The 14,658-nt window shown below is 47.2% G+C and overlaps 1 protein-coding gene across 1 annotated transcript in view; it reads left to right on the forward strand.

Moving 5' to 3' along the window:
• The first annotated feature begins 2,327 nt into the window (after window positions 1-2,327).
• The window catches only part of LOC135811319 (neutrophil cytosol factor 4-like), a 15,819-nt gene continuing 3,488 nt past the window's right edge, over window positions 2,328-14,658 (forward strand). The window contains exons 1-5 of the mRNA XM_065324542.1: window positions 2,328-2,760; window positions 4,727-4,805; window positions 8,552-8,708; window positions 11,355-11,431; window positions 13,254-13,426. Of these exons, the coding sequence (XP_065180614.1) occupies window positions 2,735-2,760; window positions 4,727-4,805; window positions 8,552-8,708; window positions 11,355-11,431; window positions 13,254-13,426 (512 nt within the window). The 5' untranslated portion in view covers window positions 2,328-2,734. The remainder of the gene's footprint in view (window positions 2,761-4,726; window positions 4,806-8,551; window positions 8,709-11,354; window positions 11,432-13,253; window positions 13,427-14,658) is intronic.

The following is a 14,658-nucleotide window of genomic DNA, read 5'->3' on the forward strand; positions in this document are numbered from 1 at the left end:
GCAACATGGCCTGTTTGCGTGCTGTGTTTGTGTGTGATGCCGGTGGTGTGTACGGGTCTGTGTGTGCTTACGCATGTGCCCGTACGTACGTGTGTGTGTGTGTGTGCGTGTGTGTGTGTGAATCTGTGGGTGCACATCCAGTGCATTTCCAGATTTGCGTGCTTCTCTTGCGACGGGCATGTACATGGTACATGGTGTGTGTGTGTGCGTACGCGTGAGCGTGCACATGCATGTACATGGCAATTGAACACAAGTCATGTAGATCTACAAAGGGGGATCACGTTTCAGAGGGTAGTGCAGTGCACTGAGCTATATGTAGGTGTGGACTCTACAAAGGGGATCACGTTTCAGACGGCAGTGCAGTGCACTGTGGAGGTGGTGTAGACTACTAGTATACAAAACATCACAAGGCACCACGCGGGGGGGGGGGGGGGGGGCACACTGTATTGAAAATAGTGTTTTGGACTGCAACCAGAGAAAAAGACTTGCTTTGAGTTTACACGTAGATTCTTTCCAAATACACTGTACAGTCTGTATCGGCTATAGAGTGACCGGACATAAGAATATATCGGCTACAGTGATATTGGTACGAAATATCAAAAGCAAAACGTATTTTATCCAGTACAAATATCACTATAACCAATATTATCGGATGTAATGATATATCGGATATTATGATGGCAACAAAGAATCAAAACATCCATAACACACTATATTATTATCGGCTATAGTGATAACTTTAAAATACATGTAGCAATAATATCAAAGGCCTTATTTTTATTACTTTCTTCACGTTGCTTATTTTTATAGTGACACATGTACATGTACATAACAGAATGTTTTGTATGGAAATGCGGGCACTGTCAACTATGCAGCATGCTTATTTTGTCAAAACGCCATGCAGGAAGTATTTCCTTGCCTTTCATGTGTCGATCGAAAAAAATCGATCGTATCGCATATAGTGATGCATCGGTTATAGTGATAAAATCACGGAAATCAAAAGGGTACGCTATAGCCGATACAGACTGTACCATGGATTTGACGACTCCCTGGTGCATGGTGTGAACACGGCATTCGGCGTGACAAACGCAGCAGCTTGTACAATTATTTGTCTAATTCTAGCACAGTGTAGCTAGCTAGCTACAGTCCATTTCAAAATACAGGTCGTCCCTCGTTAATACATAATCTCTGGGACTTGACAAATGTTATGTATTAACAGGGTTTATGTACTAAACGAAAGTGTACATAACTTGCTTGTGTACCAGAATTTTTCACTTTTTTCAACTTTTCTGAGTGTTTCTTGCTACCATGACTAGAGAGCGAGATAATCTTGATTCCCTCGATATAACATAAAAATTATGTTATAACAGTCACAGTCAGCGACAATTCTACAGTTTACATGATACATGCCCAGCCGCGCCTAGCCCAGCGCCTGTACAGTCACTCGGAAAAAAACAGAGATTTGCCGGTTCGTGATGTGCGCTCTGATTTCTGTCCACAAGTAGAAACTAGAACACGATGTGCCTCCACTGGAAGGCAAAAAGACCAACAAATTATGTACTATTGAGGTAGGTGGCATGCGGGTACGGAGAAATGTTATGTACTAACGGGGGTTATGTACTAACGAATTATGTACTAAGGAGTCGTCCGTGAATATCGAACTTTTTTCACCAAACGAATTATTTTAGTTTAGACCCAACCCCTCCCTCCCTCCCCCTCAGAACGTAAAAAATGTTGACATGCATACATATAAAACGGCCATGTACTTGAATCAATGTTTTCTGAAACGAAATTGGTCAACCCCATCCTCCCACCCCATAACGAAATTATTTCGTTTTGTGAGAAAAGTTCGATATTTATGGACGACCCCTAACCGACAAAATTTGTATGGAAGTGACCACGTTTCGTCCGGGACTTGAGATTTCTTATGTACTAACGGGGTTTATGTACTAACCGGACTCGTATTAACGGGGGACGACCTGTATAGACGCATGGTATTTTTGAAATAATTATTTCAAATTTGGCTGGAGAATTTTGAGAATTTGTTTCGGAATATTGCTCTGTCTTCTCATCTAATTTTTTTAAAAGTGATCGGATAGCAAACGCCCCATTTCGAAATTGTAGCTATTTGTGGAAATGACTGCCAAAATGGTGTTTGACAGCTCTGGGTCAGCACAACACAATGCATGATGAATGCCCAAGGCCTACATGGTTTGGCCTCCGGGGGCAGGACGAAGTCTGAGCTGCGTGCATGCTCGAACACGCAGCAGTTTTCCAGACGTCACGTTCGGTGTCACAACTCGCAGGCAGCTGCCCTGGCCAGAGTGCACGCATTTACTTGTACATTTTGTACAGGTATGTTTTACAGATGCGGAGTTGTTTCACAACCGAAGTCTCAGCTGCTGCCCTGTGCTAGTTGTAAAATAATTATTCTCTAAACAGCAGCTTTTACAGCTCAGCCGGGTGGCGGGCTAAGTTAGTTTTCAAGTGAGGACATGTAACGGACGTTCGTATTTTTCCATAATACCAGAGCTTGTTTGAACGGGTCACGTACCTGTGTTTGACTCGCAGGACTGAGTGATAGTTCCGGGCTCCCTGATCCTGAATGGATTTCTCTGGGCCGTGAAACGATTCGGGGCGAAGAAACTGGGCAGCTGTGCCGACGCCGACCAAAGCTGCAGCAGCCAGTGTCATCCGGTGCCCTAAATAACTACCACTCCCCGCACCGGTCAAGATGCCTCCGCCGACCTTGAGAAAAGAGTAAGCAATTTTCATTTTGAACTTCGAATTTTAAATCCATGATTTTCATGATTTTCGTACGGGATTTTGAGATGGGAACATCCACATAGAACCAAGAGTACTAGAGTGCATAACCCCCATGACCCTGTAGTACACGTGTACTCTTGATAGAACTGAGAAGATACGAAATACGAAATGTACATAGAAAAGGCCTCTATGCAATAAATTCAGTGCTATGAAGGTGGCTTCACAGCGGTACAATGTACTGCGGACTGTCCAGCTTTACGATCGCCGTGCCCGGCATAGCAAGCAGCACACCGGCATCCCTCCGAGTCAGTAACTGTAGTGTGTACAAAGGCAACCAGTATCTCTCAGATACAATTTATACCAGGGGCGTCGGACACGGTATACCGGTACGGTCACTACGGTATTGACCGTACCACTTTTTGACCCAGGTAGAAGTACCCCGTAAATCAGTAAAACACACTGATCTGGGCTCTAAATTTCCAAAATGTTCGGCTCGGCACCCCCCCCCCCCCCCCCCACGAGTAAGTTGTACTTCAGATGGCTGACCGCACCACACTAAAATACCTTCCGACGCCCCTGATTTACACTCCTGTTGCAGTGTGCGCACGTTGCGAAACCGCAGCAAGCACGTGTTGTAACCAGACATAGATAGGGACTGCTACAATGATTCGGTGCTGTACTCCAACACGGATAGCTGCAGGGAGTCGGATCAGTTCAGTTGCCATCCGTGCCTGTGCAGTAAAACCTGGTGTAAGCGACCTCTGGGTTTAGCGACCGCCTGGTCTTAACGACCGTTTTCCATGTACGGACAGTTCAGTTGCCACCCGTGCCTGTAGTATGTTTCACGCATGTTTACTTAAGTTTAGGTAAAGCCTGGGAGAGGAGCAGAATTCGGGGAATTCCCCGCCATAAGTTATGTATGATACTGCCAGTTTTTTTTTGTTGCTTTACGAGCAGAATGTGCCAATTTTCCAGCATTTTCCTCCAACGCCTTGTGTAGTACCGTCGGTAAACAGTAGAGAAACTGCAGGTCGTGTGATTTTCAACAAAAAAACATGAAAATCTTGTACTTTCTGCCGTGTTTTCCGGCAAACCTCTTCATAATGGCCATCCACTTCTTCCTATCAAGATTTGGGATCCAAGGCATCAAGGATAGCGGAGACGAATTTCCGGCCGGGTTTCAAGAATTATGGGCTGGTTTGTAAACTTTTATGGACATCTGGACAGGCTTTTGCGTTGCCCAGTGTTCGGAATGGCAGATCCAAACATCCCTTCCCCGGTCGATTTTAAATTCTGGTTTTGAGCTTAAATTTCGACGAAAATCCGGCTTGCAAAGCCCGGTAGTCTCTCATCTGTTTCTAGATGACCTGTGTGTATGCTTTGGTGAACTCTAACTGCTTTGCCTCAGATCAACCCAATATAGATTATGCCATGTCTTCTCTAGTATAAGCAGTCTCCAATAAGAGCAGTCTGCATGTCCGAAGGAGAGAGAGCACGTTCTGAAACCAGGGGCAGTGCCAGTCTACGTGTGCACGTAGCTGCATTTTTGACAAACAGTCAACTTCGCTAATAACGACTGCGGATATAACGACAATTCGCGAATAACGACATAATTCTCATGCCCAGAGCAAAGTCCCATCCAACTGTGACACATATAATGAGACTTCGGGTATAACGACACTTCGCGAGTAACGACACTTTTCTGATGCCCCGCCGAGTGTCGTTATAAGCGAAGTTGACTGTACATTATTATAATACTGAGATCCATACAGTGTATAATTATGGTCGCGCGGTGCAAACCTCTAACTAAGGACCACCTACCACTAAAGACCGCTTTTGCTGGCACCAAGGGGTGGTCTTTAGTTACAAGTGTTACTGCATGTTGCTTAGCTAAACGCCTAAAAGCCTTGGGTGCCCTGGATTTTACGGTGTTTTTGGTTTTGTGTACCATTTTTCGTAGGACCGAGGACCCCATGTACCCGAAAATGGCTACAGTAATCGACCTGGTCAAGCATCGGGGTACAGTCAACAAGTATTACGTAAGTTATTGGTTTGTATCTGTGTATGTGTGTGTGTGTGCAATAATGAGATGCCTTTTGTCGGCTCTTCTGCCTGGATTTCGTTGACAGATGCGTTAAGCCCATGGATCCTTCCATGAGTGACATGCGAACTGTAACTATTATTATTATTATTATTATTAACTGGTTTGAGGGAAAGAGACAAACGGGAAAAGTCTGAAGAAAAAATTGACTGCCACCACCAGGACTCGAGCCAGGGACCCTCGCTTGTAGCCAGCGATGCTCTAACCACTGAGCTATGGTGTAGTCGTCATCCCAGCAGAGGCCGTTCAACATTTTCTTCAGACTTCGTAACTCACACTTCCTGTGAATCCACACAGGCGGGTGGGACGCAGCCCTCACTGTAACCCACACACTTCACGTACAAACTAGCACGCGGGGAGCCCCAAGTCATAAAATATTAACTGGTTTGAGGGAAAGAGACAAACGGGAAAAGTCTGAAGAAAAAATTGACTGCCACCACCAGGACTCGAACCAGGGACCCTCGCTTGTAGCCAGCGATGCTCTAACCACTGAGCTATGGTGTAGTCGTCATCCCAGCAGAGGCCGTTCAACATTTTCTTCAGACTTCGTAACTCACACTTCCTGTGAATCCACACAGGCGGGTGGGACGCAGCCCTCACTGTAACCCACACACTTCACGTACAAACTAGCATGCGGGGAGCCCCAAGTCATAAAATATTAACTGGTTTGAGGGAAAGAGACAAACGGGAAAAGTCTGAAGAAAAAATTGACTGCCACCACCAGGACTCGAACCAGGGACCCTCGCTTGTAGCCAGCGATGCTCTAACCACTGAGCTATGGTGTAGTCGTCATCCCAGCAGAGGCCGTTCAACATTTTCTTCAGACTTCGTAACTCACACTTCCTGTGAATCCACACAGGCGGGTGGGACGCAGCCCTCACTGTAACCCACACACTTCACGTACAAACTAGCACGCGGGGAGCCCCAAGTCATAAAATATTAACTGGTTTGAGGGAAAGAGACAAACGGGAAAAGTCTGAAGAAAAAATTGACTGCCACCACCAGGACTCGAACCAGGGACCCTCGCTTGTAGCCAGCGATGCTCTAACCACTGAGCTATGGTGTAGTCGTCATCCCAGCAGAGGCCGTTCAACATTTTCTTCAGACTTCGTAACTCACACTTCCTGTGAATCCACACAGGCGGGTGGGACGCAGCCCTCACTGTAACCCACACACTTCACGTACAAACTAGCACGCGGGGAGCCCCAAGTCATAAAATATTAACTGGTTTGAGGGAAAGAGACAAACGGGAAAAGTCTGAAGAAAAAATTGACTGCCACCACCAGGACGCGAACCAGGGACCCTCGCTTGTAGCCAGCGATTTATTATTATTATTATTATTATTATTATTATTATTATTATTCAAAGGATCAGTCGGGGAAGTGAACTGCCTGAAAAGAGAAAAAAACGCCAGACCCACCAGGACTCGAACCTGGGACCCTGCTTGTCATGAGCAATGCTCTAACCACTGAGCTATGGGACCAGGCTGAACCTAGAAGGCGCTGACAAGTTTTTCACTCCAAAGGCAGCTCACAACACGTGCCACACATACTGATGGCACTTGGGTCTTTTTCCCTCCCCCAGGGGACCAACCACGGTCAGTTTCTGGAAACTACCAGAGGTGAAAGAAAGTGATTAAATTTGGAAAGGATTGGGAGAACTTCATATTCAAAGGATCAGTGGGTCTGGCGTTTTTTTCTCTTTTCAGGCAGTTCACTTCCCCGACTGATCCTTTGAATATGAAGTTCTCCCAATCCTTTCCAAATTATTATTATTATTATTATTATTTTAATAACGAAGGTACGTGTTGGGTCGTAAGTATCCACGCAAACACACATCCAGTCAAAATAAGGCACTTATCAAAAACGTTTTCGGTCCCTTCTCATCAAGGATTATACAGGGAATGGCTCAAGTTGGAAAGACTAAAACTTATATAACGTAAAGATATGAGATAACAACACTCGTGATAAGGTGGAAAAAGTATCAAGTTCAGCACGACACAAAACTCGAAGGAAATAATAATAGCGACAAGAACATAGTGAGCAAATTAAGTTACATTGTTAACACCTCGACGAGGAGTAACACCAAACAATTGTAGCGACAACACATTTTCTTTCTGTACGCAAAGTTCAGGATCTAACTTACGGATATACAAAGCTTCTAACACAGCCAGATGCAACGCACATCTACCACGTGACAATATTGAGAACACATTATCACTGTACAACTCACGACAATTGGTACGGGCTGACAGATGTTGCTTGATGGACGAAGTGCGATTCTTAGCTCCGTTGGGTGTAGTCTCCTCCAATGTCCCGTCATCTCGCCTCTTCGCGGCATCACCACTACCCGTCTCTTTGCTTTTCCGCGGCCTTCCACGTTTTCTGACACTAGCCGTTGTGTGCGCGATGCCCAGTGTCCTTTCAGCTACGTCTCCTCCATTGCGGATTTCTATTGATCTTCTTACTCCAACTTGTCCGGTGTTCGATATTGAAGTTCGTTTTCGCGGTCTACCAAGTTTTCGAATATTGACTGTTGTTGTCACTTCCGTTGTCGTTGTACGTGCGTCCTCACCAGTCCGTATTTTTACTTGGCTTCGCGTAACCCTTCCCGACGCAGACAGATCCTTTGTCAATTTCGGTGGTTTACATGTCGGTCTTTCACCATCTTTCACGCTGTTCTCAGCTGGACCCTGCCGCGGAAAAGGCCGCGGAAAAGTGGAAGGCCGCGGAAAAGCAAAGAGACGGGTAGTGGTGATGCCGCGAAGAGGCGAGATGACGGGACATTGGAGGAGACAACACCCAACGGAGCTAAGAATCGCACTTCGTCCACCAAGCAACATCTGTCAGCCCGTACCAATTGTCGTGAGTTGTACAGTGATAATGTGTTCTCAATATTGTCACGTGGTAGATGTGCGTTGCATCTGGCTGTGTTAGAAGCTTTGTATATCCGTAAGTTAGATCCTGAACTTTGCGTACAGAAAGAAAATGTGTTGTCGCTACAATTGTTTGGTGTTACTCCTCGTCGAGGTGTTAACAATGTAACTTAATTTGCTCACTATGTTCTTGTCGCTATTATTATTTCCTTCGAGTTTTGTGTCGTGCTGAACTTGATACTTTTTCCACCTTGTCACGAGTGTTGTTATCTCATATCTTTACGTTATATAAGTTTTAGTCTTTCCAACTTGAGCCATTCCCTGTATAATCCTTGATGAGAAGGGACCGAAAACGTTTTTGATAAGTGCCTTATTTTGACTGGATGTGTGTTTGCGTGGATACTTACGACCCAACACGTACCTTCGTTATTAAAGTATTATCCGCCTCCGACTTCTTGTAAAATTATTATTATTATTATTATTATTATGTGTGTGTGTGTATCTGTGTGTGTGTGTGTGTGTGTGTGTGCGTGTGTGTGCATGCGTGAGCGTGTGTGTGTGTATGTGGGGGGGGGGGGGGCATTGGCCTGCCCATAGGCATATGTTTACGAACATCGAGTCGTGTTGTGTGCGAGGAGAGGGAGGGAGCGGGCAGGCGGGGGTCCAAGCTTCGCTATTATCTCCCATCCTATTTATACTGGTCTTGTTGATATATAGACTAGAGGGTGGTGGTGTTTCTACGGATACGGAAAACGTGGCCTCCAGCTGAGTCTCGCGCGACGCGTTATATTTGTGTTTTTTTGTTGTAGCTGTATGTTATAGAAGTTACGACGCTGGACAACACGCAGTACTTTGTCTTCCGGCGCTACAGTGCATTCAACACACTGCAGGACAACCTGGAGGATAAGTTCCCCATCGAAGCCGGCAGTATTAACATGCATGATCGCACACTGCCCTATCTGCCACGTAAGTACACTCTATCATTTTGTGATAACTAGGGACGTTTAGCAGCGCAAAAGTTCGAAAGAAAGTTCGAGTCTGGGAATGAGTACAGAAACAAAGCTCGAAACTTCGAAAACTTGGACGCGAAGTTCCAGTGATTTGCGAAAGTAACTTTCTCTTTGGTACACACTTGACTGCAGGGAGTAGTAAATTTACAGCCCCCTGGTTGAAACTGAGCTGCATATACGGCACGGTACTATAATTATAAAATTCAAAAAACTTTGAGAAAAAGTCATTTTGCGTTGCCAAAACTGACAGGTTTCCTTTTTAGAAATATATTTTTGCAAGATATCACCGCCACCAAAAGTTCGAACTTTCGCATTGCGGAACATCCCTGGTATTGACTCACATAGGAAAGGCGTTTGCTCCCCACGCCGGAGCTCGCACTTTCCCGCCAACTTGACTTTACACGTGAGCGTGAGCTCCGGTGTGCGGAGCAAACACCTTTCCTATGTTGTCATCACTGCCACTATCTACTTTTGAAGTAGTGATAATTGACAATGACTCATTTCTAAGTTTTAACTGATGCACTCATGATAAGCCACACACACACACCGATTCAGTTTGGACAGCATGCACTTGTGTAGGCTTCGAAATTCCTCATCTCTGCACTGTGCTCAATGTCTATAGCAGAAGAGCGTTTTGCACAAGAACAAGAACAGTGCCCTCACACCCTTGCATACTACATGTACTTATTCACACTGCGCAGTACACAATGTGACATGGGGCGTCGGACACGCTACGGTCACTATGGTATTGACCTTACCACTCTCTGCCCCAGCTACCAACCCGTGAATCAATGAAAAGCACTGATTTGGGCTCTGAATTTCGAAAAATTTCAGAGAAGCCACCCCAACCCCACCTGAGTAAATTTTACTTCTGGTGGATGACCGTACCACACTAGAATACCTTCCGACGCCCCTGGATCATGCTATATGAGCATGGGTTAGCCCGATATCTGCCTCCGTTGCCCGATGATTGCGTATTGCGTGAAACCTGTTTTAAAAGTTGCAGCACTACATGCCCGTCCTCGCGCTGCTCTTGTTCTTGTGTACATGTGTATATACATGTGTAGTCCTGGCCAGAGAAATCTAACCTCATGAATAAAATAGCATTGCCGGGCGCTACGCAGCCCTAGCACTACACATGCTGGTCTGTGCACTAGAACGCGGCACGGCGCTACTACAGGGATGAATTTATCCTGTATCGCATCGCAGTTTGCTACGCAAAATCGATCTACTGCTACTCAAAAATCACAGTGACACGCAGAAAACTGCGATACATACATGTACATGCTATCCATGCTTTTTGTAGCTTACGCCACAATTGAGATTTTGCATGGCAAAAACTGCTATGCAAAAGCGTGACCGTAAATTCATCCCTGTACTATATTTCTGAGGCTGGATTTCTGCGGCCAGGACCGTATGTGTGCAGTAGATGTGATGTCGTAAGTCACACCCTCACACCCTCACAATGAGTCGTGCAACACTGTCCCCAGCCAGGGCTTTACTGCCTGACTTAACGGTAGTGGCAGCGGCGGATCCAGCAATCTGTACAGGGGGGTTCCAGTCAAAACTGAATAGCTGATACATGTACATGGACAGGCATATGGTGGCCGGTACCAGTAGCACATTTACGAAATTTAGGGGGTGCCGCGGAACCCCTGGCACCCCTCCTGGATCCGCACCTGAGTGGACTGTCATGTGTTCGCTGTAAAACCAGAAGTGTGAGAAGACCAAACAAGCGTGAAGTGTGGTGCGACTAAAAACAAAACAGACACCAAATGGACATCACTAACGACTTGTTGACGACCTACCTAACAGCCTACATGCACATGTAGGGTGTCAATTTATTCTGCTTCTGTTTACATAAGTTAGGTTTCTTAGTGTGAATATACACAGCTTCGAAAACATTCAACAACTTTTGCACTGCGTACACGTGACAAAAACAGAAACACAATCATCTGAATACACTGCGGCTTGTTAGGTCTCTTCGCACTTGCACGTTCCCCCCCCCCCCTTCTTTCTGTGTGTATGGGTTATGCATTCATCGCTGTTGTTTATCTCTCCTTCCTTGCGCTGTTTCTATCACCTCTCTACTGTATTTAATCCACTGTCCTTGTTCATTTCACTTTCCCTATATTTCACCTGACGATAAGGCTTGAAAGCATAACTAACCTTGTGAAAACTTTCGAGATGTTGTTCAAGAGCCTGAAGTATATCCTTCCTCTCAGTATTATCGCAGTCTTGTCTCCGAGGAAAATGCTCTTGTTCCTTTTCATTTTGCCTGCATTCCACCTGACTAGAGGGCGTGCGAGTATATTGCTGGAATTTTTGCCCGAAAATGTTGGGTGCCAGGAGCCTGCAGTTTGTTCTTTTCTAAACGTATGACTGTCGGTCTGTCTGTCTGTTGGTCTGTCTGTCTGTGGGGGGTCTGTGTGGGTGTGGGTGTCTGTGCGTGCATGTGTACGTGCTTTTCTGTCTCCACGAACACTTTTAATGTCAGTACAGCTGATTCACCGGAGTACACATAATGTATGATAGGACTTGCTGCAGTGTTGATACCCTTGATTCTAACCTTGGTTGTATTAACGTTCTCTTGTTGTCACAGCTAAGAAATACGGTGGTCGCAGTTCGGTTAGGTCTGTTGCTGAGGAGCGCGCTCCGCACCTGATTTCATACCTGCGGGTAAGACATCCATCTCTGCTGGCTGTCCGTCTGTTTTTGCCCATGTGTGTGTGTGTGTGTGTGCCCATGTGTGTGTGTGTGTGTGTGTGTGTGTGTGTGTGTGTGTGTGTGTGTGTGTGTGTGTGTGCAGGACAGGATGTGTGTGTGTGTGTGTGTGCGCGCGCGCCTGCGTGCGTGTATATGCATTCTGGAGAGCATCCATCTGACACAAGACAACAATTTTGTTTTCCTTTCTGTCGCGGAGGCGAGGGGAGCGTAGGGAGAGACAGACAGACAGACAGGCAGACAGAGAGAGAGAGAGAGAGAGAGAGAGAGAGAGAGAGAGAGAGAGAGAGAGAGAGAGAGAGAGAGAGAGAGAGAGAGAGAGAGAGAGAGAGAGAGAGAGAGAGAGAGAGAAGGAGAGAGAAGGAGAGAGAAGGAGAGAGAAGGAGAGAGAAGGAGAGAGAAGGAGAGAGAGAGAGAGAGATAGAGAGAGATAGAGAGAGATAGAGAGAGAGAGGGAGAAGGAGAAGGAGAGGGAGAGGGAGAGGGAGAGAGAGGGAGAGGGAGAGAGAGAGAGAGAGAGAGAGAGAGAGAGAGAGAGAGAGAGACAGAGAGAGAGAGAGACAAACTGACGCCCTGGACCAGTTCCGATTACATCAGTGTACATGTGTACGTCCAGCCGCATCCGCACTACTTCCTGCGCATCCGCACTACTTCCTGCGCATCCGCACTACTTCCTGCGCATCCGCACTACTTCCTGCGCATCCGCACTACTTCCTGCGCATCCGCACTACTTCCTGCGCATCCGCACTACTTCCTGCGCATCCGCACTACTTCCTGCGCATCCGCACTACTTCCTGCGCATCCGCACTACTTCCTGCGCATCCGCACTACTTCCTGCGCATCCGCACTACTTCCTGCGCATCCGCACTACTTCCTGCGCATCCGCACTACTTCCTGCGCATCCGCACTACTTCCTGCGCATCCGCACTACTTCCTGCGCATCCGCACTACTTCCTGCGCATCCGCACTACTTCCTGCGCATCCGCACTACTTCCTGCGCATCCGCACTACTTCCTGCGCATCCGCACTACTTCCTGCGCATCCGCACTACTTCCTGCGCATCCGCACTACTTCCTGCGCATCCGCACTACTTCCTGCGCATCCGCACTACTTCCTGCGCATCCGCACTACTTCCTGCGCATCCGCACTACTTCCTGCGCATCCGCACTACTTCCTGCGCATCCGCACTACTTCCTGCGCATCCGCACTACTTCCTGCGCATCCGCACTACTTCCTGCGCATCCGCACTACTTCCTGCGCATCCGCACTACTTCCTGCGCATCCGCACTACTTCCTGCGCATCCGCACTACTTCCTGCGCATCCGCACTACTTCCTGCGCATCCGCACTACTTCCTGCGCATCCGCACTACTTCCTGCGCATCCGCACTACTTCCTGCGCATCCGCACTACTTCCTGCGCATCCGCACTACTTCCTGCGCATCCGCACTACTTCCTGCGCATCCGCACTACTTCCTGCGCATCCGCACTACTTCCTGCGCATCCGCACTACTTCCTGCGCATCCGCACTACTTCCTGCGCATCCGCACTACTTCCTGCGCATCCGCACTACTTCCTGCGCATCCGCACTACTTCCTGCGCATCCGCACTACTTCCTGCGCATCCGCACTACTTCCTGCGCATCAAGGGCCGACAAGTTGAGGGCACCATATATGCACTTTGGGTCGGATTTCACCGAGCGCAACTGTGCAAGTTGTCCGAGAACATTATTTTGATAAATAACTTTGGTCGTTGTACTCTTGCTTGACTCGTGTCCAGGAGCTGTTTGAGCTGCCAAAGAAAATCCACCACAATGACCTAGTGCGTGCCTTCCTCCGCCAGCAGGCACACGATGACATACCGTACGAGATGCCAGCCACCGGCTCCATCTTCACGGAGGCTCGGCAACGCTCGCTCTCGCACGACAAGGTGGCATCCAAGCCCAAGCCAAGGTACAGTCTGTGGCACGGTTCTGCTTATAGAGGTTATACAGTGAGGTCAAATCCCCGTATGGGAGCCAGCTGAGTGGCAAAGTGCACGTTTATGGCCCGGTACAGACTGGCATGATTCTGCTTATCACGATATCTACCGTATTGTTCGGAGTACACGCCGCACCTAGATTTTTTGGTCACGAAATAAAGCGGTGTGGACCCTGGCTAGCGCCATGCGCTACTAAAGTAACGTATTTTGCATAGCTACAGGAATAAACACAGCTACCCCGTATATCACCATTCACTTGACCATCGTAGTACCAGCCGAACTGACTTTTTTTGGGTGCATTACGAGTGTCTTAAGTGTGGCTTATACTCCGGAAAATACGGTACACGGCAACGGAGAATGCAATGCATCACAAAGTCGCAAGGAAGCACTCGCCCCGTATGCACGACGTTTCTACGTATCTGGAGATGAGCTCCGTAATCAGTCAGTCATTTTCTTTAGCTCACTCGGTCGGTTGGTTTTTTAGTCAAAGACTGTCATGGCTTCACTAGCCGAGGGAATGGAAAGGGGAAAATTCTGAAGAAAAAAATTGACTGTCACCACCAGGACTCGAACCAGGGACCTTCGCTTGAGGCCAGCGATGTTCTATCCACTAAGCTATGGTGTAGCCTATTCAAATTATTCAATTGAAATAAGAAAGTGACAGCAACAATCTTGGCACATTGTGCACATGATTTTTACAGTGTGCTCCTGCTTGCTGGCTGCAGTACTGACGGGCGCTGAAGAACTGGGGGGTCAGGGTTCTAGCCTAGCCCGTTCTTATTTTTAGTGAACACAGCCGTTTCGTTCTTATTCGATGGTACAGTCTTACATGTACATTTATGCAGAGTTATACGTCTGAGTGTACAGTATAGTGTATATTACGGTTTCCGTTCTTGTCTGCAAAAATCCAGCCTACACCGTTCTTAGAAATTGGTGAAATTCCACTGGCCGTACTTCGGTGGTCCGTTCTTCGGTGGTCCGTTCTTACACACACTGCAGTGCACACACACAGTAGGTGTTTAGTCGTCACATCGTACTGCATCAAACCTAGTCTTGGCTTGCTGGTGGCTTTCCCATCCAGCCCTGTATCTTTGTACCATGTATTGTACTGTGATATAGTGTACTCTCCAGGAGGAGTGCCAAAGCTATCTTGTTCTATTCTGTCAGCAAAGTAGTTTGGATAGCATCGGGTCGGCAACTGATA

Source organism: Sycon ciliatum, chromosome 3 (genome assembly GCF_964019385.1).
Source record: "Sycon ciliatum chromosome 3, ocSycCili1.1, whole genome shotgun sequence".
NCBI classification, from domain to species: Eukaryota; Metazoa; Porifera; class Calcarea; order Leucosolenida; family Sycettidae; genus Sycon; species Sycon ciliatum.